The 26,878-nt window shown below is 40.5% G+C and overlaps 1 protein-coding gene across 1 annotated transcript; it reads right to left on the minus strand.

Annotated features, from left to right (window-relative positions):
* Positions 1–209: 209 nt before the first annotated feature.
* On the minus strand, positions 210–25,933 carry kcnj5 (potassium inwardly rectifying channel subfamily J member 5). The gene is made up of 4 exons (XM_044203150.1): positions 25,554–25,933; positions 14,324–14,406; positions 11,246–12,119; positions 210–4,211 (listed from the first exon to the last, which is right to left on the minus strand). The coding sequence occupies exons 2-4, from the start codon at positions 14,384–14,386 to the stop codon at positions 3,826–3,828; spliced, it is 1,323 nt and encodes a 440-aa protein (XP_044059085.1). The 5' UTR covers positions 14,387–14,406; positions 25,554–25,933; the 3' UTR covers positions 210–3,825.
* Positions 25,934–26,878: the final 945 nt, after the last annotated feature.

Here is a 26,878-nt window from a genome sequence, read left to right on the forward strand (position 1 = left end):
TCTCTCTGTGTCTGTGCATCTGTCTGGTTGCTCCATTCAAAACTCCAGAAAAAGATCCTTTATCAAGCTTCTATAGAATCAAACAGAATTGCCAGGCAGTGCTAGTGGTGTATGTTGTGTTTCACATATGAAGAGAAAAGAAACTAATGACATATATAAAGCTTACTTTTACCAGTGGGAGCTGTAAAGGAATGAAGACAAGGGAACCATTACAGTGTCATGTAAGAGTTTATTTGAATGCTTAATAAGATATAATTGCAGCAGGGAGTCACAGTTGCTAAAGAGGGGACAATGGGGTTTGGGAGCTTGCCTTTTCATCCTTGGCTGTTGCTCTAGATGGTGGGGAAAAAACATCCATGGAAAAATGTTAAAAGTAGCTACGATAAAATAACCCATGCACTGCTTGATTGTGTCTGTGTGTGTGTGTGTGTTCCCTCTATGTGGGAGCGGTTTGCAAGAGCAAAATAAGGGGAGTCCGAGGATGGAGCAAGAATATGGAAAGGGATACACTAGAGTTAAAATCCTCCCACTTGCTTTTTTTTTCTGTGACTGTAATTCTCTTTCTTGTGCAGGATGTTTTATTCTGACTACATAGTTGTTAATGGCCTATGTGCTTCCTTCTTCGTCACAAGCATGCATTATTTAAAGGAGAAAGGAAGAGTATTAGCTAGCCTCAGAAAGAGAAAGAACAATAGCTAGTTACTCTGTTGGTGCGGTGCCATTCATCAGCTTTAGCAATTTCATCATCATTTCGTAGTAAAAATGTAAGTAAAAATGGCACATTTAACTTGGCAAAAGCTTAAATGGATAGTTTTGTTGTGTGTTTGTGGGTGTTATTGTGTGTTCATGTGTGCTGTTGGCTTGAGGTTGTGATGACTGATTATGTCTCTCCCCCCTTCTCTCTCTCTCTCTCTCTCTCTCTCTCTCTCTCTCTCTCTCACACACACACACACACACACATGCACCTGCCTTGGGTACCTATTTCAATGCACCATTCAATGGATGCATTATATTCATCATCGTACATTATTCAGATTTGAATCAGGGACTGTCAGCTTGCTGACGATCCAGCTTCCAAATTTAATAGCTTGGACAAGAATAGCCTTGACAGCACATTGCTGTGATTCAGTGAATTTCTATGACACGCTGGCCATCAAATGTAACATCATGTTTCATTTTCTGACTGGTTGTACTCTGTAGACGCTGGATAAATGTGATTACCCCTGTGACTTCTGCAGTGTTTTCTCTGTGGCTAGTTAATAGCTGTGGTGGCCTTAATCAGTCTGCCAGCTGTTTTCTGTGATTGTGTCTTCCCGTGTGTGCGTGAGTCTGAGTAATTTCAGTCTCATAACACACAAAGCTGATTCAGGTATGCTGTTCTAGAGGTCTAGTTCCAGAGGACTCCAGCAGCCACATTCATGTTAATCCACAAGTAAGTAGCTTGGACAACTATTGTTAGATTTCAGGGTTTAGCACAGGGAGGATTTGGACTACTACTGAGATGTACCCAGACTTTGCTGCTGTACAATTTTAATAAATTCATTTAAATTTAGACATAGAAAGGGGGCGATAAAGTTCTTGATGTTATCCCTCATATTTGTTCCCCTAGCAAGCATAAAGCAGTTTTTGCCTCAAGCTTCAGTGCACGATAAGATTGTACTGCTCAGATAATTAAATGTTTGCTTAAGTCTCCTTTTCATGATTTGATACACAACTAATCCAGTTTTCAGGTAGCTTGCATGTAAGACACAGTTATTTTACCAAGAGCCATAGGTTAAATCTAGGATTTTGTCACGCTACAGCAGATTGGGTGCAGTGTAACACATGCTAAATCAAGGTACTTTTCAATCCTCAATTGCAAAGTTATGTGCAAAATAACTACTCACTCTCACGCTCTCATGCACTCGCTCATGCAGGCGGGAACATGTTGTTCTTTGGGCCATATTATGTTTATTCCCATGAGAACACACAGAAAACAGATGACATTCCAGCAATGAAAGGTGATCTCTCTCTAATGGCAAATGTATTGTTTAGCAAATGGGATACATAGTAAGATGCAAAAATGTCACAGTGAAAATAAATACATTGATAGGAAAAGCATCTGTAAAAAAACAATTTAACATTAAATTGAGGAGGGGGAGATTTTAAAGTCTCAGGAATTTCATTTTTCTTTCAACAAATGATAATTGAATATTAATACTTTATCTGATAATATATTGTAGAAATCTCATAATTTGCATGCCTAGAAAATACCCTGTATTTCTTACTCTATTAAACTTACTCAGCAATAGGAAGTATAGGGGTTGATTCATGCAAGCAACCTCTGACATGTGTCTTTTCAAAGAAAAGTAAAAATAACAAACAAAAAACTTTAGGCTATGGCCCTCACACGACAAGCGTCTGCTTCCAAAACAGTAGTCACAAGGGCCGTAACCTATATCAAGAAAAAGACCAGGGGTGGTTTGTGGAACAGGGCCAAAGTGAACCAGTGTGTGTGGAAAAAGAAGACTTAAAATCATGAGGTGAAAGCTAAAGGTGAAGTTAAGAGGAATTAATTACAAAGAGGGCAAATATTGCACGTGATGGGCTGGCCAGATACTAAACTCATGAGATTAGACAGAAAACCTGCTCCTATCGTCAGTAGACTCAACTTTTATGTAGTTGAAAAATATCAAGGTTGAATATCTTTTAAATATTTCAAACAAAAACAAAACAAACATAAAAGGAGTACTTCCTTTTGCTTGTGGAACATTTGAAATATTCATGTGTGTGGTGTTTAAAAATCAAGAATGTTTCAAATAGCAGTTGAGCATAAATATTTCATATAAATATTTGAATCTGCATGTGAATGTCACTTTTAACTAGGACGGACATGTATCAGCCAGCAGGAATTAATGTTTTAGTTGATGCAGCGGGAAGGGGAATTAAATCTTTAACCAGTGACAAAGTTTTATAGTGACAAAGTTCAAATAGTCAGTAGCACAGTTTTTACCATCATTTGCCTAGTTCTTATTGTTCATTTCAAACCCTGAACATGAGTATAAAATGAGGTACTAGCTGGTTTGTTATGGGTCAAGGCTCCCAGTGTGTTTTTGAGACAACCAGACACACACAATGATAGTATTTGTGACAGTACAACCATGAGGAAAGTGTGAACAAAGAAAACAAAATTGGATAGTGGTTGCCAGTACACGTTGCCTTTTATAGAACAATTTCCTACATCTTCTCTTGCCTATGCGACCTAGAAGCCTTATACATTTCCTCCCCACTTGAATTGGGTTTCTGACACAGAATAATAACAACACTGAGAAAGAAAGTAAATAAACAGCCCCCACATAAAAAAACAAGGTTCCATTACCACGCAGAAGCTGCTGTCAGACACATTAGCTGAGTTATGAGACTGATACTCTGATCAAATGAAGATGAATTAACACACTCTAAAATGAGAATATTGGAGTATCCATAATAAGCTCATAGCTACCAGTTTCAGCTCGAGTTCACATTATACAACTTGAGCTGTTATAGCAATAAGTGGTTGTTACGATTATAAAAAGACAATCTGAACCACCAACCTTTAAGTGTAGATATAGATACTGTACGTGTGTGTCTGTGTATGTGTACTTACGTGTCTACAAAACCAATCTATACTATAGATTGACACTCTAGTAGAGGAGTATTGCATGAGTCGGGGGCTGGAGATGGATGTCTTGTATCTCCAAGCAATGCAATGGAACAAGATGGCCCTTGACTAAATGAAGCATTATATTGTCATGTCCTCTTCTCCAGTCTTTCCTGGGTTTTTAGCTGATGTGGCCCTCAGTCACATCAGTCAGGCAGTCCATCAGCGAGGGGCGGCTCCTCCAAAGCAGCAGCTGAGCCATTGGTCTCTCCTCTGTCACCCCCTGAATCTCTCTCCTCCTTGTCCTCATCCCGGCTGAGTGGGTCCGGTTTGGACAGGCGGTTTAGGGGGTCAAAAGTATGCATTTTGGGCTCAGGGCTCAGGAGCGAAAGCTGAGGCAATAGTGGCCCCTCCCGAAGTTTAGCAGCTAGCTCCTTGGCGCTGCAGGTGGGGGTGTTTGTCTCGTAGACATCGTGGAAGTTGTTGTAGTCTACCTCGTAGAAGCCCTTCTCCAGGGAGAGAACCGGTGTGAAGCGGTAGCCCCAAAGCACCTCTGTGTCCAGGTAGGAACTCCGTGCCTGACATGTCATCCCTGTCACAGGTATGGATAGGTGCATGTGTCCACATACACACACACAAACATGCACACAACATCAATATGTAGCACACATACACAAGGTATGAAATCAATCAGATCAGACAGGTAAACAAACACACACACACACACACACACACACACACACACACAGATGGAGGGTGTAAGGAGAAAGAGAGATAGCATCAGTAAATTATTTATGGTTATACAGGAACTGCACACAGAAAGGGCCAAGACCTGGACAGGGTTTCCTCTAAACCTCCATCGTGTTTGTGCAAGCGATAATGTTGGAAAAGCCATATTCTGAGGTATCTTTTTGCCAATAAGTCAGAAAAAAATTGCACATTTGCCCAGTCTTGCAACTGCACTTGCTTTTGAAATGGAAAGAGAGAAAGGCTCCCGTGTTGGTAGTGTCGGATATGAATTTTGACACATTGCGCAGGTCTATTTTTGTAATTGTGCTGGTTAGTAGGTGTCACACAGGTGTGACATTTTGAATCATAGAAGAAATCACAGGTGCAACTAATAACATTAATGAAGGCTCTGTTCCATTCAGTGAGCCTTTTTAGTGAGGCAGCATGTGCAATAGTTGGGCCCTGAAACAGATTCATCTAAACAAAACGCAGTCATTATTATTGTTATTAATTAGGCTACATCTGTGTTTTTCCTGCAATGAAAAAGCTGCAGCGGAGAAAGCTGAGCTGCAGATAGTTATACAACACTTTCACTTATTGTAAAACAAACACAAATTAGGAATAAATAACAAATAGGAATTACAAAACACAATTAATCACAAATGAGATAGCACATTGTTACTGTAAGGTATGAATCTTAGGTTTAGTGGTAACAAGAGGTGCTCTCATTAGCGGTTAGCAAGCTAGACACTATCATATCTCTAATGGATTCAACATTAGCATAAATTATGTGTTAAATATTTATAAAAACGTGTGTATGCTGTTCTTTAATGCCTGCTTGAATTGTGACGAAAGAAGAAGAAATGTGGTGGGGAAATGGAGGCAGACAACGCTACATGTGTGACACAAAACTATCATCTAACTAGTCCTGCATACTCTCACCAGAGAAACTTAAAACTGAAATGTTCTTCTTAAGGAGACATATGACGTGTTATTTTCGATTTCTCGCTCACTGCTTTCTGCTTTCACAAGACTATCGGCAGTTCACACATGTGTATTGTGTTTGGCTAATTAGACTTCTAGCTTATAAAGTAGCCACAAGCTAACCACAGCCACAACTTCTTACAGCCGCCTTTCAAGCCTACAGGCGGTGAGTGTTTGATAGTCAAAAAACAGATTTTGGCTGGAGTATCACTTTTAACTGGAAACATCTGACTCCCCATAGATCACCCAGCTGTTCAGTTACATAATGTTCCGTCTCTCTATAACATCACTAATAACATCAAGCATTTGCTCTAAAATAGATATGCCAAATTGATATGGTGTTTAATGTCATGGTGAGAGGAGGGGCTTTTGCACCTTTTCTTCAGCTTTCCCTCTGGTTATGAGTGGCCTAGTTTCCACATTTAACTTATGAAATGTTTGTTATTTCTGTGACTAGATCATCAAAGACATTACAGTGTCTTTCAGTCCCTATGAGAAGGATTTTCTATAGTGTCTATTAAGAGTGTTGGCATATTGTTTGATGTGTTGGTTTTAAAGTCTTAGTTTAGCCAATACTTTGCAGTCCAAATACATTAAGTTGTGCTGCGAAGATCTATTAGTATCTTGTCCAATTAGCATTTAAAAGATGCTGAACTCAGTTATGTAATTTTTACTCAGGTTTGGTAACAATTCAGGAGTCCAGTTGCCTTTGACTTGATACTTCTAGATGTTGTATGAGCAGGGTGACTGAGACTCTTCACAGACGCTGCTACAGTATTTTGCTGTTGCATTTGTTTTAGTGTTGATTGTTGTGATTTGAAAATACATTTTGATAACAGTTATTTCCTGAGGGATTAGATCAAAATGAACAGCCTGTTCAAGTGACTGAATCAGTTCACAGATATGAAGAAATAAGTGCCACCCCCCATCTGCCACACACACACACACACACACACACACACACACACACACACACACACATACATACAGTTTTCGGATACAACTATTAGGGAAATTCCAGACTATTCGTTGTTGAATATAGACTTTAAATTTTTCACTATCAACAGTAGCAAATATTGTATGGTAATGTGGCCCTCTTTTCTGTGCTAAGCTTTTGGCTTCAGAACAGCAAATTGGCTTTTTTCTCCTGCATTTTTTGTAAAAAATACCTGTGTTTTTATGTGTTGTATTTATACATTAGGTCAAAAAAGTCTGCTGCAGGATGCTGTGTGCGTAGGAGACACTCGTGCTGTGATGTGTTCATGTGCTTTAAGACAGTTGGCAGACGAGCAGCAGCCATTGTGATAAAAGAGGTTACAGAATTCACATTATTCTTTTCATGACAACCATGTGTGCTCGTGTGATTGTTTGGTTTCATTTTCTGAAAACATAGTTTGTGAATGCGCTGATGTTTGGCAGCTGACATGCTCACACCAGCACATAAACACACCACACTGCCATGTAGACTCAGAGTAACTCCTACACTTTGTTCTCTTTTTCTTTTTCTTTTCATTTTCATTATTTAAACTTTGGAAATACAACTCAACTCATAGTTTCACCTAAGTGCAAGTTTTCATTTTAATTGCAGATTTCTATGATAGCATTATGTTCACCTGTGGTTCTCCACCAGACCAACGGTGACATACCAACAAACAATAAGCAAACAAGGGTATCTAGAAAGGGATGATGTGAATTTGGCAGCTTATTACATTACAAAATCTGTAGCTGTGGATTTCCACAGCGTGTAAACGCACACACAGCTTAGCGTCACCGAAACAATCAGAGCAGCCAGAACACTTTTAAACTCAAATAGAATAAAGCATACAAAAGCACCAGCAGGATCTGTGAATATAAATGATGCACAAGCGAAGAAGAGGAAACAATGAAGTCACCACTCTTTTACCAAGAAACCTTTCTCACAACAGACATTTTGACTTGTCAAACACAGGTGTATTTAATAACCTTAATAATGGCTGCTTTCCATTTACATGTCAGTTTCTGGCTCACTGGCACACCAAAATGGAAAAGGGCCATCATTAATATTAGTTACACTCTTGCTTCACCCATGTTGATACGACAGAATGTAAGAACATCGTTGCAGGTGTAACTGCTGCAATCATGCTGCTGCAGCTGCTTCTCATGTAGCACTTCATAAGGGCTTATAACCTCAACCCCAGCATTCACGTGTAGACTCTGACTCTAAGTTCCCCTGGAGGAAAGTTTTTGTCATCACTCCCCAATCTCTGCTGTGCTCAGCTTATATCCTTGCAGGCAGTGACAAGGTTAGAAGACTATACGTCAAATATCTTCTTTTTACATATTTTGCATTCATGTAATATTATGTTCCAGGTGAGCTGGCCGACTAAATTACTGTTATTAATTGGTCAGCCAGAACAATGTATTTCACTTATGTATTAGAACACACCTAACCTATAACCATAGACTGTATGCCTATAATGTATTACTGTTCAACTAATTAAATAGAAAAACTAACAATGTTTTGTAGTACATCTTTTTCGTGTGTTCTTAGTTTTTTTTTTACAAGTTGTAGTTTGCCCTTATGTTTTGTGGTGACTTTTGGTTTTTCCCTCAAGGCTTTCAGTACACGCGCCAATGTCCTATGCTGACTAAGCTAAAAATTGGCACGTAACCTGTACAGTGGAAACTCAACCTTGATCCATTCAGGTCCCTGAAACTAAGATGCTGAGGGCTTGTCATGTGACAAGTGTTTTTTTCTTTTCTTTTCCTGTGGATAAATTAATTCTGGTTAGGAACAACCCTCCTACCCCTACTACAAGGACAGTCTGAGAGGACAGAGGGCACACAATGACACTAAAGAAGCGCAAACTCTTCTCAGTATTTGAAAATATGCTAATCTGAACCAAACTTGTACACTTTGCAGGCTTCATTTGTAAATTATGAAACGTTACACAAACATGCAAACAGCAGCTACCAAATACAAACAAACAAAGAAAAAGCCCTGACACTTGTTGCCTGGAGGTGTCAAAATTGCAGAAGCTATTATTGCCTCTAGATAGTGCACATGAACATATCTACATTTCCAGTTCCAAACCACTGCTGCTGTTACTTTCCTTAGGTGGCGCATGTTGGACTGTCCAGAACTGGAGGATTGAAATTTCTGGAAATGTGGCTATCTAACTATATGACATTGGCCGGGCCTGCTTGTGATTGCTTTGTATCAATAACAGTGTGTTCATATTTTGAATAACTTTCAAAAGAAAAAAAAATTGGTAACAGATTATCAGCAGTTACAGTGTATCAGTGTCAAACTTTTATTCGCAACACTATTTCCATATATTTCCATATTAATTTTTCTATTTCAAAAGACTATTTGCGCTATATGCATACTGGTAACTAAGCTCTCCCAGATACAGTATAGTGTTACCCACTTTTCTCTTAGGACAAACCACTACTAGTAACCATTTCTAAAACTTACTTTTGGGCCCTGCCACAGGTGTCTGTTGGATTTTCCTGGAAAGTGTAAAACAAAAAACACGACTGCAGACACTCTTGTTTACACAGCAACAATATTGATGCAAGATGCTTTCTGGATTCTGAGAAATGGCATACAGCAAGCTTTATTTTATCTGTGAATAATTTACTGTAAAGGAAACAAACCAGCCTTAAACCTGCTATCTTCAGAGACACTTCAATAATGACAACAAGGTTTGTTGTCGGCAACAACGACGCACATGACTGGGCCTCTGGCACAGCAGAACAAGTACCTGAAACGTTACAATAAACTGCAGCATAATCACCTTTTGTTCAGAGCAAAATGTTAGTTAGCTAATTTTATAGAACAACTTATACTGCCAAAAGCAATTAGTTAAGTTGGTGGTTTTATGATTGAAAGTACTCTACAACAACATAACATAGTATCTCTACAAGATTAGAAATGAAAAATATACAGACAGGTACATAAACATCTTGAGTCTAGGGATGCCTCAGCTATTTGTAGACAGCTGTGATGACAGAGGATTCAGTTTGGTTGCTGCTTAGGTGGCCACTGCTGATTAACAAATTTCCCATCTAATAAATGTCTTACCACTTTTGAAATGTTTAAACAAGGGACAGTGATTTTTTAAATTTTTTATGATAGCATAAACTGAGCCACTGGGCACCAAACCTCACTTGTGAATAGATTGTGGCTTTGTGTTATTTGAAATTCTTGTATTTGCACGATTTATAAAATTTTACTTTAATAAATACTTTAAATAAAAGGAAGTTGAAGTGATAAAGGGCAGACTTGAGGAAATTAATAATAAAACAAAAAGTTTAGATGGATTGGTAAAATAAATCTGTGTGATAAAAGTACAATTATTTCTTGTTTTCCATGAAAGCTGAAATTTGTAGCTTTTGGCACATTTTCACCATTTGCAGCAACTAGATAAAATAATGTTCCAACTATAGCAAAGATGATAGTATTGGTAAGAACTGCATGGAAGTCTGATATTTATTTGAATCAGCTATTCTAAACAGACATGTATGAGCTCACAAGGTTAGCTTGATTTTGATCCTGGAAATATGATTTTAAATTTAGTTTTATGATCCGCCATTACATAGATGAATGCATTTATACATACAAAAAGGTTAAGAATACTGTAACTTGAGCTATCCTTTAATTCCCCAGATTACACTCTGTGACCTCTTTAACGATTCTAATTAAAGTTAACAGTGGAAGGAAGTAGGGGGAGAGGGCTACTGGATGGTCACATTGGTCCATTGCCTAGCGGTCAAGGACGGTGATGACATAACCCCTGCATGATGCCATGGTCTCTGCCGGTGAAGCGAAAGGTAATTTAATGCCTGAGTCAAATATCCAGCAGCGTGAGCAGGAAGCGTGATGACTACTGGTACTATGGAGGAGAAAAAAATATTAAATAAATAAAAAAATGAAATAGAGCAGAAATGTTCAGATGCATGCTAAGCCATGCCTGATCGCATTAGGGAGCTCTTTGTACGAGTTTTTAAAGACAATTGTGTGCACGAGAGTAAACGCTCCTAATCAACCAGTGTGTCTCATTTACTGATGCAAAGTACGATTATAACCCATAAAGTAAATTAGTAACATGTATAATGCATTGTATTTAAAATGAGTGGATTATAATTAATATTTGAACAAAGGCCAATAAACAATGCAGTTTAGGCATATAAACAATACCTGATTTAGCCAATTCCCCACAGAAAACATGTTAGAACAGCAAATTAACAGCTAGTGCTGGGCCATCATACAATAAAGTTTTCTGTATTCATCACATTATAATTATGAATGACGGGGATTGATGTTCCATACAAGATTTTTCAAAAATGACTAAATTTGAATCTTTGAATATCATATACTGTGTTCCCTTGTATGGCACATGGGTATCATAATCTGCTGTTATCTCATTTTGATTGTAACGCTTTCCTCTTGCAGCCTTGAATACAGTCTCATGCTGGGGAAATAGGAGCTTTTGTGGAACTTTACAGAAACACCTGGTCACGTCTGCCTCATAAATGTAACCAGCCTGGAGCACTTTTCAGGACTGCTTTGCCTTTACCCAAAACACAGACCAGCAGTGTGGGTAGCTACACTTCATTCATTTTGAAATAAACAATATCAAAGACATAACCTTGAAATAGCAACAGTGGAAATGCGGGCTACAGTGAGAACTGAAAAAAATCACGAGGTGGTCATAGCATGATTAGCTTTTCAGTCGTCTGCCTTGCCACCTTCCTCAAAAAACATTTGTCAGCGGAAATCATGGAAATAATAAAATCCTCATTAAAACCTGTACTACCTATCCATATATTCATTGCCCTCCCATTCCACCTTTCTCCCTCTACTCACCCCTTCCCTTGATCCCCACACACACACACACACACACACCGACACACTTACACACTTCATACCTGTGGCCTCCACCATGCCCTCTAGGATAACCACGATCTCGAACTCCTCCTTCTCCATTTGCGCCAGAGTCATCTCCCAGAAGGGGCTCTTCTCGTTGATCTCGTGAGAGATGATAAGTGGCGACACCAGGAACAGCCGGTCGTCTCCCGTGTCAAAGCCGATGTTGATGTCAGTCTGGTTGAGTGGGATGAACTCCCCCTCCTTGGTCTGCTGTGAGCGAATCAACTTCGCTCTGATCGATGCCTCTACGATGTGAGAGTTCCTCAGGTCCCCCACCCGAAACATCAGGCACATCTTGTTGTCTCGCACTGATATGACAGCATTGTGCGAGAACATGAGGGTCTCTGCGCGGTTCTTTGGCTGTGAGATCTTGACAAACATGCAGCCCACCATCATGGCGTTAACAATGGAACCCAAGATGGCCTGCACCAAAAGCAGTATGATACCTTCAGGGCATTTTTCTGTGATTACACGATAACCATACCCAATGGTGGTCTCTGTTTCAATGGAGAAGAGGAAGGCTGAGACAAAACTATTGAGGTTCTCCACACAGGGGGTCCAGCCCTCCTCATCAGCATGCACCAGATCCCCACGGATTAGTGCTATCAGCCACCACAGAAAGCCAAAGAAAAGCCAGTTGACTACATAGACCAAGGTGAAAATGAAGAGACTAAGACGCCAGCGTAGGTCCACCAGCGTAGTGAACAAGTCACTGAGGTAACGGTAGGTCTCTTGCACATTTCCGTGGTGAACGTTGCACTTTCCGTCCTTCTGCACATATCGCTGACGTGGCTTCTTTGCCGGGTCAGAAATCAAGTGGGTTCGCTCTGTCGAGATCTGAGCCTCCCGCAAGTGTTTAGGAAGCTTCTTCACCTACGTGGAAGAGGAAAGATAAAGAGAGAGAGAGGGAGAGAGAGACAAAGTAAGGGGACGAAGGAGAGTGAAAGAAAGCAAGCAAAGACACAAAGAAAGAGGGAGAGAGAACAGTAGTTTTTCTCCACATGGGTGTACTCTACAGTAGCCACAGTGATTTATTTTCATTAATATTTTCTCTAAAGCTATATTGCGTTTTTACTGGAGGATGTAGGTGCTAACCTTTTTAATGAGATTTTCTCTCAACCTTTGTAAAATCACACTGCTCTTTGCTGCTGGCGGGGAGGCAAATAAAATTAAGAGCCGTTATAAAGTCACTGCTCTGTGCTACTCCACAATGACATTGTAGGTGTCAGTGCATGCACATATATATAGGAAGAAAGAGAAAGAGAGAGTAAGGACACAACCAGAACACAAGGACGCCCAGGTCTTTGTCTATGTTGGCCCAGCTCCAGCGAGGCGATCTGGCCCCACAGCTGTGCCCAGCCTCTCTCCCTATCCCCTGTGTTCCCTCCCCTTTCACCCTCTGGGACATTGGCAGGCCTGGATAGGAACAGATCCTCCATCCTTCCCCAACAGACCCTTATGGCATCCTTAAAAAGAGTGGCATATGCCTGGGCACACACATTGCAATTATCTAAAACCGGCTTTCATGCACATACATGCAGGATTCTAATATTGTATGTTTTAGAACATTTAGGGTTATAAAAAACAATGACTGCCACACAGCAACTTATTCCTGCAGGGGCTGCACAGAATTTGTCGCTCTTTTTGGACAGACACATGCATATATACAGACAGAAAGACACACACACAGGAGGACAGAGTTGCAAGGCACCTTTCAAACAGACCAAGGACAAGTTGGCGGCACAGTGACACTTTCCAATCTGAGTTGATAATTGAAATGCATTGTGTAGAGGAAAGAAAACAGCTCCTGTGTCCTCTGAATCTCTCGCTGCTAATCGAACACCTGTGATCCATCTCTCTCTAGAGTCATGCTCACATCACAAGGAAAGTTACGTCCTATTGTGGTAACACCGGCTGCTCCTCCGCTCTATCACAAAGACGATCACTCTCACTGTTCAGTCGGGGAAGGACATAATCTAAGGCACTACAATATCCTTGCAGTGCCTTCGATTGTAGCCTGGATAATAAAATCTGTCAGACAGATTTTTGGTATGTTTTCCTTGAGATGTCAGGTGCTGTTTCACTGCTGGCCTGTGTACATGCACGGTCAGGCCTGTATGTACAGTATTGAGTTTTCAGATATTGATTTGAAGTGATCCCCGTTTAAGGAACATTTGACAAAGAAGAATTGAAAGACAATGCTTATTGACCGGCATCGTAATTAGTGACTTGAAATGCAGTCACTAAATGTCAATGGGCTCCCTTATTACCAACTGCACTCAGGGATATTGGATCAAATATAGAGTCAGAACACAGTCAGTCCACCATTTCTTAGAGTGAAACTTTCCACTGACATCAGTTAATGTACACAGTTTTAATCAAAGGCAGCTAAAATAGGTCCATTCATTTCCACACTTTCGGCTGAGGCTAATTGAGTGATAGATGAAGCTGCCACAAGCAGTGCCGCCCAATCTTTGGCCTTTGTAGTGAATATGGTCTGTGGAGGGGATGGTCAATAAACAAATTCATTAGTTCTCTGTGCGTGGCAGTAGTAAATGGTGGGTGTTCTCTTATTGACCTATACTGGGTGCGCTTGAATAGACAGTATTATAGTAGCTAAGTAGTATAAGTTCCAATCAGCTGGGGAATCAGGACAGATAAACAATGCAACTCCACCATCCGTTATTGGGAGTGAGTGGGGTGTCTTTTCCTTGTCTCCCTATCTCCATTGCCAAACTGAACTATATATTTAACTAATTGTTTACACTTTGTGGGGCTTGATCTATAATCTGTACTGCTTATTTAATCTATACAGTATGAATGCAGCATATCTACTGTTTATCTAACAGCCTTTTTTATCAGATTTTCTTTCTTACACACACTCTATCCCTACTAATCATTCCCATCTCTCTATATCTTCTCAGTCTCTTTTTCTTCCTCTGCTCTCTGAATGAGCCTCCATCACCATGCCGTCTTTCCCTCACCTCCCCTCTCTCATGTCTCACACTTTCTACCCCAGCTGTGAAAGACCGCAGTGATGAGTACAGTGTTTTACCAGTAGTGGCTGTGCAGTTTACCTGTGCAGGTGTGACTCCTATCTCCATGTTGTGGTCCATGAGGACTCGAGAATCTCCTGCCATCCTCAGCTGAAGCTCAACACCTGTAAGACATAAGGAAGTACAATAGTCAATTAAATTTAGGCTTTAAAACATACAGTACATATTTTTTAAATATTGTAGGCATTTTGTTGATATTTGCAGCAGCACAATAGACTTCAATTCATTGATCACCAACAGTAAAATTAACCAATGCAACAGAGAACAGGTCAAAGCTGCAGTGCCCTTAGAGCAAATTTACAAACTTTATCCATTTCCTTTCAACCCTCAGCTATCAATATTACAGATCCTCTTTGAAAAGTACATACATTATGTCTATGCTAACAATGTTGTGTTGATGTAAAGTGCAACCCCCCCCAGGGACATTATTTTCTACATGTCATTTAAATTGCTTCAATTTATCAATTTATCAATATGTCAATATTTGCAAGTTGGTGTAATCAGAACCCACAAAAACCCACCAGGGCAGTTTGAACTATATGCTTTTAAAGGTCAAATTTTTAACATAGTAAGGTGTTTGCATTTATATTTGTTGTAATATTTTGTCTACTGTAAATAGTCTATGTGAAAGTTTTTGTTATACTGTACAGGGAAGTTACTGTTATGGCATCGGACTTGTAAACTTTTAGTTTACTTACTCTGCGCTCACGTGGGTCCCAAGAAATATGACAACTACAGTAACTTGGAAAATAGCGATATGGGGCACTGAATATGATGAAGTGACTGTTTATCAGATCACAAATGAGACAAGAATTAAGTTGGAAAAATGATGCATGCCGCTGAAGCATGAGTGTTTCTAGGGACCAGGCCTCACTGATTACTATACAAAAGCACATAACTTTTATAATTTTATTCACTGATTTTGGTGAAACTGGATCATACTTTATGGAGAGAATATTTTCTGGTCTTCCCTCTGATGTCCTCCAGCTGCTCTGCTTCACCTTCGGTAATTTACAGAGTTTGCTGATGGACAGATGTGCTTTAACTACTTCTTGTTAGCAGTTAGCTACTTTAGCTGTGCTGCTAGCTGTCCCATTAGCTGACTGCCTGGACTGGGAGCTTAGAGCTGGGAGCACCAGGGGAGTGTCATTGTTTACTCCTGTAGTACAGGTGCTTTAGACTGCCGTTGTACCGAGCTTCAACTCCAGGCAAAGTCAGGTAATTGGACTGCAGCTGCACGGCTAACTAGCTGAGGGCAGCTAACGTTACAGTTAGCAGCAAGTGAAGCAGTCAGTATCAGTAAACTCCACAAATCACTTATTTCCCCCAAATTGGGGAAATAAATGGGGGGGAAATGTGAAAGGAAAATAATACCTACATAAATACATGAAAAATGAATGAATGAATGGATGGATGGATGGATGGATGGGTGAATAAATAAATAAATGAATAAACAAAAAGTAAATAAATAAATGAACAAATTAATAAATAAAATGGAAAATTAAATGGGAAAGTAAATATGGGAATTAACACAAATAATAATTAAAACAAATATCAATTTGTGTCACATTTTATAAATAATTCAATACCTAAATTAATTTGAATATTATTTTTGGTGCATTTAATGGAATAAGTTATTTATTGAGTCATTTATTTATTTATTTTTGATTTTGGCAGTTCCAGTCCTCCATACAGCACAGCTCTCTCACATCGATCATAATGTGGATGGAGGTCAGTCAAAATAGACCATTGCCAAATGCCATCAATCCAACTTTTATGCTTTTACTATCAGTGAAACTGCGTTCAATTCAACTCTTCCTCTACAGTAATGGTGATGTCACTAGAGAACGTAACACATAAATCAGCCTGCTGGAATTACAACATAATAAGACACCACTTTGAGCCATCGGTCTTAAAGTGGTGTGGTCGGTCCACCACTTTGGTCCAGACTGGAATATCTTGACACCCATTAAATTGCCATGAAATTTTGTACAGGCATTCGTGGTTCCCAGAGGATGACTCCTATTGACTTTGGTGATCCCCTGACTTTTCCTCTAGCTCTATCATTAGATTGACATTTGTGGGTCAGATTGGATGGATTGCCATGAAATTTGGTAAAGACATTCATGGTCCCCAGATGATCATCTGTAAAAACTTTAATCCCCTGACCCTTCATCTATGCCATTATTAAGTCAAAATTTCTGTTTATCCAACACTTTGGTTAAGACCCGCAAAACTAACGACATTCCCATCAGCCTCAGCTGTACTTTGTGCTTAGTGCTAATTAGCAAATAAGGTGAACATCGTACCTGCTAAACAACAACATGTCAGCATTGTCATCGTGAGTATGATAGCTTCACAGAACCGTTAGCATGGGTGTAGACTCTTAGTCTTGTTAATGAACATATTTGCCAAGTCGCCAAATGATGATACTGAATGTGTCTACAAAAAGTTAACTGACAACGTATTTAACTTGTTTTCCCAACAATATACACACTTGCAATACAATATCTGCATGTAGTAACTGAAGAATGATTCATATTTTTATGGTTATGTTTGGGCATTCACAGCACCAGTTAGGGTTAGGGAACAAGTGGGGTCAACACTGACTTGAATCACGAGGCAGGATGTGTGCTTTTGTTGCCTAAACCTAACCACGCATGGGACTGAGGATGTGACAACTTGCATTTGGTACAAAAAAGTAGCACTTCCAGGAATTATGTTTCCCTCAAAATGTGTTTGGCAAAACAAATCAGTTGTACATAATGTTTTTGGACACAGGGTTGGTGTATTCATGAATACAGCACCTGAACAACCATTAATGACCAGTAGATGCATTTGCTGCTTACCCTGTAAACAGCACCCATGCTGAGTTAAACATTAACACATACATGTTAACATATTAACTTATATTTGAAGTTCAATTTGACCACAATGTCACAAATCACATCATTCTGTATATAGGGAAACAAAGGAGAAAGAAAAATACAATTGCTTTGTATGTCCCCAATATACTAATATATACATCATAGTATAGTATAACTATAATAAAATAGGATGATAAAGGTACAGCATTTTCACAGCTTGAAGACCTAAGTAAAGGATTAGCTGTTAAGATCCCATGGGAGATGCCCCAGTGTCAACTGTTGGCTAATTTGCATGTACAATAAAGCAGGCTCAGCTGCAGTGTTTTTAACAGCGTCGTTTTTCCAAAGAGCACGCTCGTCATTGCCAGCATTGCCAGTTGCTTCGACTACACGTGCCCACATGCAGACACACACACAGATACAGAAACAAAACTACAGCTCTACCAACACACTGCTCTCATGCTGCCCCACCACAGCCAGACCATCCTTCAGATCAGAGGCAGTGTTTGCTTTCTTAATCAGTTGGAGACATAAATACTTGCTGTCACTGAAAATCCAGTTGCCTCTTTTACTTTACATTTAATCTAATATAAAACAAGTGTACATATTATCTTTGTGGTAGTTTTTAGCTCCACTGGAGGTGATGTGCTGACAGTCTGCACTATGTGTGATGGGATTTAAAGAGTATTTCTCTGCTCCTGAGTTGTAAGCCAAAACAGGTATTTTTTTAACATCTGTTATGTGAGGTGCAAAGAGAGGACCAGTAGAAAAGTTACACTTTCAATGTCTCCTGAATGATGTGAGATTTAATAAGAGCCACTGCAATAGTTATAAAGGAGAGTGGGGGTGTGAGTGTGTTGCGGGGGACCTCAGATAAAACACTAATTTTAGCAGCAATCTTACAACACCTTTGGAACTCCACAAGAGGCAATTAACTTATAGAGCCCCTGGGTGTTGTTTGAAAATCAACTACTTTTAATTTACTAAAAGAACAAGGGATACACAGGGCCTTTTAACCAACCAAGCAAAAGAACACGAGTAAATTACTTTTGCTGCTTGTTCCTGACCTTAACAACATCTGACATTTCTTTGTCATCTGTCTTTGATGTTACTCTATTTGATCGCTGACAAGCGAGGAGAGGGAATGCAAAGGCGAGCGTAGAGAAGTGAGAGGACCACGTCACAAATCAGATCCACACAGGAATGTAGTGTTGACATTGATGGTCCAAAGCAAAGGGCAGAGTGACGTGACAGGCATCTGAGCAGGGAAAAGACAGACAGACAGACAGACAGACAGACAGACAGACAGACAGCAGAGGCACGGGACACACAAAGCTTCTGAAAAACCTCGCTGAATACATTAAAGGGGTTGCAAGGTCTTGGTTTCTGACTCATTTTAGGTTCTCTCATGAATTAAACATGACTCCCTAGAGATTTGTGAACTCCAGACCTGTGTGTATTTTCAGCAAGGCTGTGATTGCGGTGTCTGTTCGCAGCATCAGACTCAACAAGCCCAAATGAGAGGTGTTCGAACATGGATACCAGCTGGGGTGTTTTATCTTTGCGGTTTAAGAGGGTAACAAGCATTTATCTTGTTACTGGGAGAGTGACAGGATGCTTTGGCTGAATTGTGTTTGTGTCCTGATAACAAGAGCACTCATCTGTTGTGCTTAAAGCCAAGGGGTACTAGTAAACCAGGGAACTTGCTTTCTAAGGGATATATACAGGACATATATTTTCCTTATTTGCTGATGCTGCACGCTGTAAACAATAATCTGCACAGAGTACAGCAAAATGTGACTCTTTTCCTTTCTAACCTGTGGCAAGCGCTATAATTTTCCCCTAGGGCCTGTATTGTACCAAATAGCACTTGCTTCATGATTTAATTTTCTACATTTTCAGAACTTCAGAAACTTGTGTTGTCAGCTCTGTGTGCAGCTCTGAAGAAAAGAGCTGGCTTGGAGCTGAGCCAAAAGAGGGTTTTTATCAATACTAATCACTGCTCCAATAAAGCCCCTGTATCAGATTCATTACCCGAATTATAATTCTCACTTGATCAACATAATTGTAAACTGCTCTGTGAATTCTGTGAATAACTTTTTTATTTCCCATTATATGGATGTAATCAATTTAGTTTTTTCTAGTCTGTGGAGAAACACTGCTTGAAATTTGCACAGACGTGCTTGTTTTGCAAATGCTGAGAATGCTGTTTGCTGCTGTCGACAAGCTTCGTATCTCCAGCAGTATATATATATATATATATATATCTAACATAAGAATTTCAGTAACCCTTCTATACACCAGATTCTGACCTGACAATAGTGCTTATGCCGCTGAGCATGGCAGGGTTATAAATGGCAGTAAGATGTTGCAAACTCAGCAGTATCCCTTAGTTTACAATACAAATTTGACTATAAGTGGGCACTCATCCATAGATTTTGAGGTCATAGCTTGCATTTTGTCGGTTCATCAAATACAGTGCTGACACACTGAGACAAAGAAAAATAGGGAAAAAAGAAAGAAAGAGGGAGAGAAAAAGTATTGAAACAGCAACAATATTTGCGAATCACTGCATCAGATAGATATCTACACTGGTCGTTTCAGCTTATCTCCTGTCTCTGTTCCTTGGCCATGGAAGCACTAGAACTTTCTATTTCCTTGATTTCCTTCCCCCCTTCACTTCTCCCCTTGAGTGAAAGTAAAGAGTCATGGTTACCGGGCCTGTCATGATTATGTCCTGGGCTAAGATTGGCCCATAAAATAACATGGCTTCATCCCTATCTCTGCTCACTTATGACACTTTGAGGTCGGGCGGGTCAAATGACTAAAAACGTCCCCAGCTAGTTTGGCTCCAGGCCCAGGAAACACACACACACACCCATTATGCCCGATAGTGAGCTGAGTGTATCCAGTTTTGTCCTTCTCATGGATGACCTTCTCTGGAGTGACACTATTGCACCGAGACGTTCGACTCACTCTGGAGAAACAATTTCCCTAATGATATGTCCAACTCTCGCTCTCTTTCTCACACAGACATACACACACACACACACACACACACACACACACACATACACACAAACACATCGTGTTCCCATCACTTCAGAGGACATTACATTGACATTACATTCATTTCCTGGAGACTTACCCTAACCCTAACCATAACCACTACTTGCCAAACACAAACCCTAAACTTAAACCAAGTCTAAACCCTAAAATTTAATTATTTACATTATTAGGAGGGCAAGTCCACATACCCATCTCTCTCTCTTGCTGATATTCAATCTCCCTCTTACAGTACATTTTGCACACACCCTTACAAAAAAGTACAGTTGTTCAAGCCAAGAATAGCTATTGCTCTGCTGCATGTTTCAGATCTGTCCACTGATATGAGTATGTTAAAAAAAAAAAAAAAAAAAAGGTGATAGCCAAGATTTCACATTGCTGCTGAGTGGAGCTTGGATGGGATTAAAACCCAACACCTACAGGAGCCAAATAACACCCTCTTCAACCACGCTGGCCTCGAGCATGAGAGATGTGATGGAAAGAGACAGAGGCAGAGAGACGTGAGATGTGTAAGGTTGGGTGGCTGGGCATGCTCCCCAACACCCTGTTTCTTTTTCTTATCAGGTGTTTCTGTCAGGCCCTTACTGTGATTTATGGCTTTTGATCCCAGATTCCCTATGCCACCGGCAATGATGGCTAAGCAAAAGAACAATTTGGAATGAGACGGTAGTATGTAGAGATGATTACAATATAAATATACATATACACATTTCACAGTAATATTATAACAAACTAATCTGTTAATTGTTTATAAATCAGATTCACTTAGACAAATCCTATGCATCAAACTTGATCCTACTTGATTGCATGTGGTTCATTAATCCACAGGTTCACCTCAGTGTGGAAGACAGGAGAGGAGGGGAGGATGGGACGAAGGAGGATGGGAGGCCATGAGCAGGGTGGGGCGGGGCAGCAGAACAAGGCAGCGCATGGCGAATGCTGGAGGAGCCAAAGGTCAAATGGTCTTGATTGGAATTCCTGACATGCTTCACTGTGTCCCCATGCTTGTCCCTTTGAGGAGCCTCCTTCTCTATAGTCAGCACATGCCAAATCAGAATAAAATGAGATTACGACCGTACAGTTGCATGTTAAAAATTTTCAGACCAGCTTGTTTGGCAAAGCTGCTGAGTAATGCACCCTTTGCTCAGTACATTTTCTTACAAGGTGTCCTTTAGTGATGAGCTTAAACCTCTGAGTCTGACAGTATGACATAGTGTGATGACTCTTAGCTGAATAAATATGAAGCAAGATGGTGTTGAAAAAGTGCTCAGAAATCACTTAATCTTTAAAAAAAAATCAATGTTTAAAAGAAGAAGCATGTCAAATAAAAAATAATCCATGCTGTCACTCTACAGGCTTTATTAACTATACTTCTCTTTTCTATCTGTGTTAATGAGCTGCAAATTTACGGGGGTGTGCTTCCCCTGGGTGATGGATGCTCATGCTTTGTAGATGCTTACGTAAAACCTAAGCATCTAAAAAACGTAAAACAAATCCCTCCAGATGTAGTGGAGACCTGAATGTGTTGGTTGTCTACATTTTAATGATACTGCAATGATAAGCAACATCCTTTTTTTTCAAATGCTCAAAATTAAGTGTGTGTATGTATTGACTGTCCTCTATTTGCAATGCATGTGAAGCGAAATATGAATATACCATACCATATGAATCAGTGTGCACTGTTAATTTAGCTGAGCTGCCAGTGTGTCTGTGCGTAAATGTAAGCAAATCATATTCATGGGCATTTGTTATACTGGCCAATTAAAGTGACTGTGGTTGTAGTGTTTTTGTTTTTAAATCATATAAGGAACTAAGCAATATCCAAATCCGCCTGCATGTATGGGGTTTAGTATTTACAAGTACATGTACTACATGAATGCAGGGATCCTGTAACACAGTAAACATAAACCCTCATGTGATTTAGTTAAACTTGCCTGACCTGAATGCTTATCAGTTGGACACAAGACATCTTGGCCATCGTCTGCCATGCTTAACAAAGGAGTCCTCATGAATGGTATGAGGGATCCATTATTGAAATAACTCCAGATAAAGGCTGGTTTAGCCCCACTGGCTAAGCCAGGAGCAAGAGACTCTGTAAAACTTCCATTTCATTCCATATAACCTGCTGCAGAAAGATAAGAACACAAGCCATTATGAAGATTACTGAGAGCCGGTTAACCTGGACATGGGATGTATACTGGAATGCATTTTCACAGTTGTTAAAATGTAATCTGTGACAGATTACACTGAATAGTCTTTCCAGTATTTGTTGCAGATGAGCACACTGACAAACGCTAAGAGCAAGGTGGCCTGAAACAAGCAGCCATTTTTACTTCTTTGTTGATAATTTTACAGATGCAGAAAGCAGCTGCATGAAACCCCCAAGAGCCAGCAAACTGTATTTTGTACATGTGCCCCCCCCCAGTAAAAACATGAAAGTAGCAGAGGACTTTTATTTTGACGAACCACCAGAATGTGATTCATAGACGCAACAATGCCTTCGGTAACATAGGTAGTAGCAGTATGCAACCTCAAAAGCATTGGTTGCAATCTGCCATAAAAGGGAAAGAAGAAGAAGCAACTGTGCACTGTTAATAATGATGTAGGAACCATTAGGGAAAAGGAGGAGGGATGATATTAGGACATTACTGTCAACTGACAATGCTTGTAAAAGTGTTGTTTGCTAGTTTGCTAACTAACACAGAATGCCTCAGTGCCTTACAGTATTATATTCCATTATATTTTTAATTGTCACTGGGCACCTGTGTTTTCCTTTACATAAATTAAATAAAGACAATTTCCACCAGAAATTGATACAGAAAAATTCACCAGAATGAAGTGTTTGACGCTCAAAATTTCCTGGGGGAGGACCCCTGAACCCCCCTACTTGATATGTGTGTCCCCCAATGTTGAAGCGAAACCTATGCTCTTGACTTCGAATGTGTGATTTCTGCGACAGTCATCTCTTTGCCAAACAGAAGGTGAAGGTTTATTTGTGCTGCATGTAGTTTGCAGCAGCAGCTTCATGCACTGCATCAACTTTATGTGTGACAGGACTGTAGGAGAAATACATGCATGGTGAAGTCGTTGCTGAATCAGTGAGTGGGTCACACTATAAATCTAGTACATAAGCATCATGGCTGACACTTTAAAATACAGTAAACACAGGGGCTTGAATTTGCATTGGTTACAGATTTATGAGGGCATAAACAGAATGATTTTCCTTGGGGGATGACAAGATTGTGTAAGAATGCTGCTTCTCTGTTTCATGCAAATACCAAGAGACTGGACTGTATTCATATACAGCTCACAAAGTGCAAGACTAGGACTTTAAAATTATGCACAAAGTTATTTTTCAAAGAGGGAAGTGTACAAACTAGACGGAGAACATATACACGACAACTAATTCATGTAGGTCTATCAACAGCCCGACAAAAAAATACTGTATTTTTATGCAGTACTCTGACATGCACACACATTTTCCAGGGCACTAAATACAAAAAAAAAAATCTCCACGCCTAGCTAAGCTTTTGACACAAATGCGCCACTGCGGTATTAGAAAATGTGGATCTGCTTAAAGAACGGAGTTTTCCCCACATCCCCTAGAGACACACAGTCTTGACTAAATAAACAGATCCAATTAATTATTCACAGTGTCCTCTCTTTTGAGAGTCTCATAAGATCCTGCTGCGCATTACATCTGCCCTTTGCTCTCTTTTGTCCACTATTTTGGGAGATCAGGACATGGATAATAACCGAGCAGGAGAAGAGCAAGGTACACAGCACTGAGTTGCAGCTACAATGATAGCGCTGATAATAAGTTAAAAAAGCCATCCATCACAAAACCATTACATGTTAGGAGTTCGCACTTCCCCCCTACACTCTTCAAATAGCCAATCACGGTTCAGCCAGCTGTAAGCATCATGGTAGATTACAGTGATAAAAGTAGCCTGAAGTGTGGCAAATAGGCAGGTTTTGTTGCAAAGCCAGTATTAAGAAATCATTCTGTCAGACTAGGCGTTCCCTTTCCTCTCACTCCAATGGGTTTGAGTAAAGAATGTGCCATATGTAAAAATGTGGTTAATATTGAGAGCAGACATGGCTTGCACTTATTATTCCAGAGAACAGATATTAAAAAATGATGATTGAGTCCACTCACTGCCTTGACGTTGTCTTGACATTCCCTGATGAGACAAGGAAAGACAGGAGCTTTGGGGAAAGTGCGCCCAATTAATGTGGCTTCTAAGGCCACTGCATTGTCATCAAAGTTTTACAGCGACAACTCTCGAGATGTGTGTCCTGCAGCGTGCACTGAACTGGAGCTACAGTAGAGGAGAAAATAGTGGTGTACATCAGACATTAAAGCAAGCAGCCCTAATCCTCACCCCAGAGAGAGTGTTTCAAGGGAATCAATATAAATGGTTTTCTCTCAATGCTTCTGGTGTCGCCTGCAATATTCATGAAAACACTGCTAACAGCTATCACTACGCCGCATCCGCCGCTTTATCTCCTGCTTTTATTGAATATATAAAAATGTGTAAGCGCTGAAACATGCTGCGCCGTGTCTTGGTGGTACAAGACCCTCTCCTCCACACACACACACACACACACACACACACTTACAGTAACACACAGATAGATGCACATTGACTACAGGTTTGCTCCTGCTTCTGCTCCTGCTGCTGTTGCGCTCGTAAAACTCCTGCATTGCACTGAGAGAACTACAGCACGGCACACGAATATGCACAGACAGCAGGAGTGTTGACAGGCTTTTCTCTGCTTGCGTCAGAGAAACCATTGCCTTGTTGATTACCCAGCCTCCGCCACGAGGGCAAGGGGATGCATGGTGATGATCTATGTATCTCTACGGTGACATAAAATGAAGGAGGCAAGATGTGATGATAACGGTTGTAACTGATGGACGAGGGTAATCCAGCCCGTTTTCCCATCATCACTTTCCTATTCCTGCTCTCTTGCTGATGAAGTGTCTTGCATTGTCTCACATCTTCTCTCGCTATCTGTCCTTGTCTCCCTGTTTCTAGCTATCTGACTCTCATAGTTTTTGATCTGCCTTCATGTAATGCACACTTTTTTATTTGACAAGCCACTCCAGATGGGATTTGTGGCTGTGCAATGAAACACATAATGCAATCACAGCATGCGATGCCATCCACAGACAAATTGAGAGGAGGCAGCCTGGACGTGGAGCCATGGTCGTACCATGCACCAGCGGCTTTAAAACCTCCCCTTTCCTCTTTTGCATTCCTCTCTATGTCTTTTCCTCTGCTTTTTCTCCTTCAGCAGTGCACAAGGCTTACCTTCAGGTCTCTGCAGGAGTAACTGGCAGGCTCCTTTCGAGGCATTTCACAGCTGCTCTTCTCCCCAGGACTGCGCACTCCTTTCCTGGCTTTGTTCAATCAACAACAGCCCTCCTGCCTGTCTCCTGCCACCCAGCTCCTTCTGCTCTTCACCGCTCTCTATTTACTCCTGTGTGAGAGGGGGGTCTGTCTGTGCATGTGTGTGTGTGTGTGTGTGTGTGTGTGTGTCTGAGGGAAAGAGGGAGAGGAGGAGAGAGAGAGAGGAGAGAGAGAGAGAGAGAGAGAGAGAGAGAGAGAGAGAGAGAGACAGAGTCAGAGTGGGCGAGAGAAGAGATGGAAAGGATGTAAATATGCGTGTGCTCTCTCTTGAATGCTCCTCTCTACTCGCATCCACACAGAATGGACCTCTTGCCTCTCAGGTTTTGTCCTTTATAAGAGTGTGTGTTTATGCCTATTTGCACAGAGCCTCAGCATCACTGTGTGTGTGTGTGTGTGTGTGTGTGTGTGTGTGTATACATCCACCACATGGCTCCCTTCTCTCTGCTGCAATGGCAAAGAGAAATCCGTGTAGAAAAGTCAAGTTCTGTGTTACAGTGAGCACTATGAGTACAGAAATGTGTGTGTGTGTGTGTGTTGCATGTTCTTATATCCCAGTGGGGACTTTTGTCACCGAGGGGACAAAAATTGAGGTACAGGTTACAATTAGGTTAAGGTTAGGGTTAGGGTAAGGGTCTAGGGAAAGCATTGTGTCAATGACTGTCCCCCACGGGGATAGTGAAACAAACGTTTGTGTGTGTTTGTGTGTGTGTGTGTGTGTGTGCGTGCTGGGGGTGCAGACTGGAAAAGAGCAATGGTGAAGAGGAGTGTGGTATAATCAATTGCTCTAAAACTGCAGTTCAAGAAAAAGTCCTAAGGGTTTGAGAGAGATATAAAGTGGAAGCAGAGGAAAGAGTCTTTTGAGAACAAACACACAGAGCAAGATATAGAAAGAGGAGAAGAGGAAGAAAGTAACAAAGAAGTACGAGGCCAGAGTGAAAAGGATGAGGTAAAAGGGGACAAGCACAAAGGAAAAGCAGCCTAACTGAGATAACAGGGGGAAAGGGACATTTTGACCCAGAATTTCTGTTCTGCCTACAAATCAGGTTTGGTGTGACTTTCACTAAATTCCTGATGTGAATTGCAGCTGCAGCTCCTAAAATACAGTAAATGAGGCCTCCTGAATGAACTGAATTGACCTCGGCTTAGCCACATTAGCATCGCGTCAACCATGATGATGAGCAGTGTGCTCATAAGGCAAGGTTTAAATGTAAAATAAATTTATATAG

This window comes from Siniperca chuatsi, linkage group LG7, assembly GCF_020085105.1.
Source record: "Siniperca chuatsi isolate FFG_IHB_CAS linkage group LG7, ASM2008510v1, whole genome shotgun sequence".
Classification (NCBI taxonomy): domain Eukaryota; kingdom Metazoa; phylum Chordata; class Actinopteri; order Centrarchiformes; family Sinipercidae; genus Siniperca; species Siniperca chuatsi.

Coding starts and splice junctions, on each gene's coding strand:
- kcnj5 (XM_044203150.1), bottom strand. CDS start 14,386: ATGGCAGGAGATTCTCGAGTCCTCATGGACCACAACATGGAGATAGGA. Junction 12,120..14,323: donor TAGGAGTCACACCTGCACAG/GTAAACTGCACA, acceptor TCTTCCACGTAG/GTGAAGAAGCTTCCTAAACA. Junction 4,212..11,245: donor GGGCATGGTGGAGGCCACAG/GTATGAAGTGTG, acceptor TACCTGTGACAG/GGATGACATGTCAGGCACGG.